Below are 7,637 nucleotides of genomic sequence, written 5' to 3' on the forward strand. Positions count from 1 at the left end.
TCTGCCGTTTCTTTTCAATTTATACAAAAGCCGCATTTCATTGTTATGCAAAAGACAGAAGCCAGGAAGTGTAAATCTTAAAAGTGTGAATTCAGCAGGAGAGCTCAGATGCCGTGCAAAGTGTATACCAAACGCGCAGCATCACATACGTGCACCCGTCCGGGCCGACTGAACCCCACGTACGGAGCAACCCGGAGAGAGAGGCCAGCTCGCGGGCACCCCGCCCGGTAACTCCTCCTCGACCCCCGCCCTTCGCGCCTCCCGCGCCCTTCCTCCCCATCCCCCGTACGCCCGCCCACTGACGCGTCAGGCGGCCGCGCAGCCGCAGTACCTGCCGCGGCCGCTCTTAGCCCGGGGGATCCTGGGACGAGGCCTTTCCGGAAGGACCGGCTCGGCGTCCGGGGCTAGGCCCGTGTTCCAGGCCCAGGCCCAAGCCAGGCCCGTGTTCCAGGCCGTCGTCCCAACGCAGTCGCCGGCACGGCGGCGACGCTCCTGTGACAGCGGAGGGCGCAGCGGGCCGCTCGCTGAGGTGGCCGGCCTCGCCGCCTCGCGAGCCGCAGTACGTGGCGGCGCCTCCCCCTTGGCCCGGAGCGGAACTGCTGGAGCAGCGGCAGCGCAGGCCTGACCAGGTGAACCGGGTCACTTAACCGCCTTCTGGTGAATCATCTGCATAATAATCAGATTTGAGGTCCACAGCCCTTGTGGTCCTGCTATCGAACAATTTTCCGTGGATGACTGACTGGTGTGTTGTGAGGGGTGCCACAGTGACTGCTTGCCCTTGATAAGGAAAGCGAGCTCTCCTGCTCTTCGGACCGCCTCGTTTCCTTGAAAGCCTTCAGGTTATAACTTCGTGCTCGGGCACAGATCTTTGTGCCAGAGGAAGGCGTTCACATGAAAGTGTCTCTTGGTAACGGCGAAATGGGCGTCTCCGCCCATTTGCAGCCTTGCAAGGCGGGAACCACACGTTTTTTTACCAGCAATACTCACAGTTCGGTGGTATTGCAAGGCTTTGATCAGCTCAGGATAGAAGGTTTGCTTTGTGATGTGACCCTGGTACCAGGTGATGGAGATGAAATCTTCCCCGTTCACAGAGCTATGATGGCGTCTGCTAGTGATTATTTCAAGGCGATGTTCACCGGGGGAATGAAAGAACAGGATTTAATGTGCATTAAGCTTCATGGGGTGAACAAGGTTGGTCTGAAGAAAATAATTGATTTTATTTATACCGCAAAACTTTCTCTTAACATGGACAATCTCCAGGACACACTTGAAGCTGCCAGCTTTTTACAAATTTTACCTGTTTTGGACTTCTGTAAAGTATTTCTTATTTCAGGAGTCTCTTTAGATAACTGTGTTGAAGTTGGACGAATTGCTAACACTTACAATCTTATCGAAGTGGATAAATATGTCAATAATTTCATCCTGAAGAATTTTCCTGCATTACTGAGTACTGGGGAGTTTCTGAAACTCCCCTTTGAACGGCTTGCCTTTGTGCTTTCTAGTAATAGTCTTAAGCACTGTACTGAACTTGAGCTCTTCAAGGCTGCCTGTCGCTGGCTAAGGTTGGAAGACCCTCGGATGGATTATGCTGCAAAATTAATGAAGAATATTCGATTTCCATTGATGACACCCCAGGATCTCATCAATTACGTGCAGACAGTAGATTTCATGAGAACAGACAATACCTGTGTGAATTTGCTTTTAGAAGCTAGCAATTACCAAATGATGCCATACATGCAGCCAGTGATGCAGTCGGATAGAACTGCCATTCGATCTGACTCGACACACTTGGTCACATTAGGAGGAGTTTTGAGGCAGCAGCTGGTTGTCAGTAAAGAATTGCGGATGTATGATGAAAGGGCACAAGAATGGAGATCTCTAGCCCCCATGGATGCTCCTCGTTACCAGCATGGTATTGCTGTCATTGGAAACTTTCTTTATGTAGTTGGTGGTCAGAGTAATTACGATACGAAAGGCAAAACTGCTGTTGACACAGTTTTCAGATTTGATCCTCGGTATAATAAATGGATGCAGGTTGCATCATTAAATGAAAAGCGCACATTTTTCCACTTGAGTGCCCTCAAAGGACATTTATATGCTGTTGGTGGGCGAAGTGCAGCTGGTGAACTGGCCACAGTAGAATGTTACAACCCAAGGATGAATGAGTGGAGCTATGTTGCAAAAATGAGCGAACCCCACTATGGCCATGCTGGAACAGTGTATGGAGGCCTAATGTACATTTCAGGAGGAATTACTCATGACACGTTCCAAAACGAGCTCATGTGTTTTGACCCAGATACAGACAAGTGGACACAGAAGGCTCCAATGACGACAGTCAGAGGTCTGCACTGCATGTGTACGGTTGGAGACAAGCTCTATGTCATTGGTGGCAATCACTTCAGAGGAACAAGTGACTATGATGATGTTCTAAGCTGTGAATACTATTCACCAACCCTTGACCAGTGGACACCAATTGCTGCTATGTTAAGAGGTCAGAGTGATGTTGGAGTTGCCGTCTTTGAAAATAAAATCTATGTTGTAGGTGGATATTCTTGGAATAATCGTTGTATGGTAGAAATTGTCCAGAAATATGACCCAGAAAAGGATGAGTGGCATAAAGTTTTTGACCTTCCAGAGTCACTTGGTGGCATTCGAGCTTGTACTCTCACAGTTTTTCCACCCGAGGAAAACCCTGGGTCACCTTCTAGAGAATCACCTCTTTCAGCACCTTCAGATCATTCGTAGGACTAAAATGTAGTACCTTTGCAGTGCATCATGGATGATCTCACACTTTCCCTTCAGTTGTATCTTCTTATAATGATTGGTACAGTTATTAGATAAAATGGTAATTGATGTTATTTGTATTGTTTGGCTCTGTGTTTATCATATGGTTAACAAATGTATTCTGAAAATGTATTCAACATAGCCAGCTGTTTAAACAAATGTAAAAAGATATGTAGAAAAATGTTTTAGGTGTGCTTGTGGTGTTGTGTAAGTCAAATTGTAGGTGATTGTAGTAAATGTATAATTAACGTTAATTATGCTTCAAAGCTGCAAGTTTTCATCTTTGACTACAAAACATCAAAGGGAGGCCGCCTGCTCTGACCTAAGATAAACAAAAGGTCGCCAGATATTATTACCTACCTCCCTTTTTTCATGTAGTTTTTGACATCATTGCCAATTCACCAGATTGAGTGCATTCAGAATATGTGAAGTTTCTTAGGAGAAATAAACAGTATAGCCCTAAGTCAGGGTTTTTTTCTCTCTCTCTGGAGAGAGGGAAAGGGAGAGAGAAAATATAAGTATGTACGTACATTACAGACGTGTGTATACATTCATACATCCCTACACATACACATACAATTTTTAAGTTGTTTGGTATTTCAGCTATAGGGAAGTTGTTTTTAAATTGATTTTTTCTCTTCTACCTAGCAGCTATTTCTATTCAAACGGGACTTCAGTACCAGAAAATACGTATCTATAGAGTCATACTAAATTGAGATAGATAAGGGCTACAACGTTAAATTGACTACCAAATCTGTCATTTGACTAAATTGTTATTTCAGATGAAACATACTACTTTTTCTGCTTGTGTATTGTTTTCTATAGAGTTGCTTTCATACAGGCTATTTAGCAGAGTTCGGGTTTCTGAGAATTGGTTTTGCTGAGTAAGTTTAAGTAAGGTCTGCTATTTTCTGCCTTTTTGTTCAGTAAAACTTATATGAGGAAAGCTAAGAAAGAAATATGCTGAACAAAGCTATAGGATTTTAAGTTCAGTGTCCCAACTTAGTCATTCTAACATGATCATTTGATTTGGGGTGGTTGCTCTAGCCCGTGTGCATCCTGAGCTTTGTGTGATCTGCCTCAAGGCTATGATCTGAGCAAGCAGGAGGTAATACTCAGTTCTGTATCAAATCAGAACAAATGTCCTTTTGGCTATGTCTAAAGAACAGGACCAACTTCAGATTCCCTAAGAAGCCAGCTGCAGAAAGCCTGGGACACTGCTGTTTTTCAGGCAGTACTAAAGTAGATGTTCAGCCTCTCAAATATCAAGGGCATCCCTACTGGTTGAGAATCGTATGGGGAGATCTTAATGAGACCCTTTCAGCAAATGGGAGTCATAGGAGTCCTTTGTATGTAGTGAGTGATTCTGGAGAGGTACTTTCCTGGAATAATTGCCTACCTGAAGAAAAATTTACATATTTGCATACATATAAGTATATCCCTACACTTGGGAGATTGTCATAGTATAAATCAGGAACAATCTTCTCTTTATTGACAATCCCATAATAAAACTCAGGAACCCAGACAAAAGGAATTGGCTTCCAGGGATCTGAACCTTAACTGCTCATACAAGTGTTGATTCATTTTAATGCTTTTTATGATTTCTGCCTTGGCAGAAAATTTCATACTTTCTATGTTTTTTTAAATGACTAATTTTTTATTACTAAAAATAGCACAGTTGAGTACATTTAGAAAATAGAAAAAGTAGAAATTGATGTTAACTTTGTGCATTAAGTAAGCAAGAAATGGCATTCCAATCATTTATTAATGAGGTTAAATATTTGTGTTTTTTGAGTAGCTGTGTTTCCTCTTTGAATGTTCATGTCCTTTACCCTTGTGATACCTATTGGACTTGCTTTGTTTTTTCATACCAAGTTATAGGGTCTCTTTGTACAATAAATATAATTTAACTGGCATTTGTTTGCATTGATTTCTTTTTCTCAATCTATTACAGTTTTACAAAGACAGGGCCATTCAGTTAATTTTAGAGAAAAAATTTGTTCATCTTTTTGCATTTTGACCTTTTGGGGATAATTCTGCTATGGTTTTTTGTTTTTTTGTTTGTTTTACCTAGTACTGATGTATTACTCTTGGTGCTAATTCTGACCTGCTGAGGTGATACTGCCCTGCTTGCCTTCTATTCTGCACAGGCTTTTCTCTTTGCCTTGTTGAAAAAAGGTTTTTGCCTTCTATTACAGTTGACTCTGTTGCTTTGTAACTAGCTAAAAATTGCTTAACCAGATAAGCTAATTATACCTATACCCCCTACCTCCAGCCTCACATGCTCCACCTCTCACCCTTTTAGAATTTTCTGTAGTGGACAGCTGTCTTGGCAGTCACAGAGTAGCTGACTGATGATATGCTGATGCTACTAATTATATCTGGAATTCCTTGCTTATAGATAAATTTTCAGTGGCTTAGAAATGATTGGGAAGAGACTATTTTCATAAGCTAATAATTTCTTACAGAAAATTAAGACTAGAAAAAAAGAAACTGCAAACACATTAGTTATTTTTAATGTTTATTATTTTTATTTTTCTAAGTTTCAAAATTAATGTTCATTAGTTTTCTGATTATAGAAGTAATTGTGTTATACAAAGTACAGGAAAATAAAAGTGGAAAGTGTAAATTATCAATGATTTCCAAATGCCAAGGGTAACTTCTGTTAATACTGGGTATATTATGCATATACATAGGTACAGACATTTGTCAAATATTTTTCAAATATGCCAGACCCTAACCTAAAATCTGCATGATAAAAGGAAATAAATCCAACTTTAAAACACATACACTGCTATCATTATGACTTTTTCTTCAGGCTTTATAAAATATGTATGTATTACAAAATAATGTGCTTTTTTCCTAATTATCAAATACATGTGCATTAAGAAAAACATTCTGTTTTTACTCAAATCCTTACTTGTTTTTTTCCCTTCTTGCCAACAGAATTCCTGTAGTTTACCCGTAAAGCAAACACATTCAATCATGTTTTGAATTATAAAGACAAAATATGCTCCTATAGAACATTTAATTCAAAACTACAGAAACATACCATCAAGAGAAATAAAACCAATGTCCTATCCACAGCTCAACCAATTATTAACTGAAAAACCCTGGGGTAGGTAAGCTCTCAAAGCTAAAGTTTACCCTTTTGTCTATGGCATTAAGGTGAGTGTTAATAATTGTTGTATCTGTATCAGAATTACAAGTAGAGAATGTTACAAAGTGATTAGCATAAGACATGCGCAGGGAAGCATTCAGTAAAGGATAGTTGGTACTAATAAAGTTGGCATTTTGCAGCATTTTTTACTTTAGTTTTAATGATTTTCATAGGTTATTTTTCTTAGAAAGTATTAAATGTCTGTACAATTTTCCACTCATGAATGTACCTTCGTATTTTTTTCCATTTCCCTATGAGTGTATATTTAAATACCCTAAGTTTTCATCATTATAAGTTGAGCAAGATTTAATATTCCTACATAAAATTTTGTCCATGTCTGACTCTGATAAATTCTAAAGAAGTAAAATCTGAGTCAAATAATGTAGGCTCTTGAAAAATATTCCAAGAGTGTGCCAATATGCATTTCCAGCAGAATGTGTTCAGTGATTATTTCGAAGGAAATCTTTACAGTTCTAGTTTTCTTATTTTGAGTTAATATATTTTTTCTTACAACACTGAAATTTTTGTTTATTGAGCATGTGCATTCTTCACTTGTGAATCATTTGTTCCTGTCTTTTGCTTTAAATGTCTTATTTGCTGCAAAGACTTTTTTTCTCAATTTATGGCATTTTTATGGGGGCAGGGCTACTCATATAGTTGAGATATAATGGACATGTATTAGTCGAGGTTCACAACATAATGATTTGATACATATATGTGTGTGTGTGTGTGTGTGTGTATTATATATATATATATACTGTGAAATGATCACCACAATCAGTGTAATTAATATTCATCACCACACATAGGTACAAATTTTTTTCATGGAATGAGAACATTTTAAGATTTACTCTCAGCAACTTTCAAATATACAACAGTATTATTAACTGTAGTCACATGCTATATGTTAACATCCTAATTTATCTTATAACTAGAAGTTTGTTCCTTTTGACTACCTTCACCCATTCCATTTAATGCAGTCAAATATGTCCATCTTTTTGCATTTTGAACTTTTAGTGATAATTTTGCGTTTTTTTTTACATAGTACTGATGTCACATTTCTCGTACTTTATCCAATTGCTTTATCAGTGCTAATTCTTAACTTGCTAAGGGAGCATTTACTGCTTATCTCTTGTTCAAATCGCTTTTCTTCTTTCTGATTGAAATGAACATGAATTTTTAAAATAAATTTTCTTTTTTTTTTTAAAGATTTTATTTATTTGACAGAGACACAGAGAGGGAACACAAGCAGAGGGAGTGAGAGAGGGAGAAGCAGGCCCCCCGCTGAGCAGGGAGCCTGATGCGGGGCTCAATACCAGGACCCTGGGATCATGACCCGAGCCAAAGGCAGATGCTTAACCAACTGAGCCACCCAGGCGCCCCCTTTAAAATAAATTTTCAAAAATTCCTTTCACATTAATATTAGTCTCTGCTTACGGTAAGTATTTTCCCATCTTTTTTCTTTGAGTATATGTCTTAATTTGCAAGGTTTTTTTGGTAATGTATTGAAATTACTTTTTCCATTGTCATTTTTTAATATTTTCTTTGCACCATGATATGGTATAATTATCTTAGTATTTTATATTACTGTTAATGAATGTCACTTTTTACTAGACTTCTAGCATAAAATCTAATGTATGTTTTCAAATTATTATCCAATTGTCCCACCACCACTTTTTGAATAATTTTTACT

The 7,637-nt window shown here is 38.9% G+C and overlaps 1 protein-coding gene across 1 annotated transcript; it reads left to right on the top strand.

Annotated features, from left to right (window-relative positions):
- The first annotated feature begins 331 nt into the window (after positions 1-331).
- KLHL9 (kelch like family member 9) lies at positions 332-5,034 on the top strand. Its single transcript, XM_032392439.1, has one exon. The coding sequence runs from the start codon at positions 892-894 to the stop codon at positions 2,743-2,745; it is 1,854 nt and encodes a 617-aa protein (XP_032248330.1). The 5' UTR covers positions 332-891; the 3' UTR covers positions 2,746-5,034.
- The last annotated feature ends 2,603 nt before the right edge of the window (positions 5,035-7,637 follow it).

This window comes from Phoca vitulina, unplaced genomic scaffold (assembly GCF_004348235.1).
Source record: "Phoca vitulina isolate PV1807 unplaced genomic scaffold, GSC_HSeal_1.0 scaffold67, whole genome shotgun sequence".
Lineage (NCBI taxonomy): Eukaryota > Metazoa > Chordata > Mammalia > Carnivora > Phocidae > Phoca > Phoca vitulina.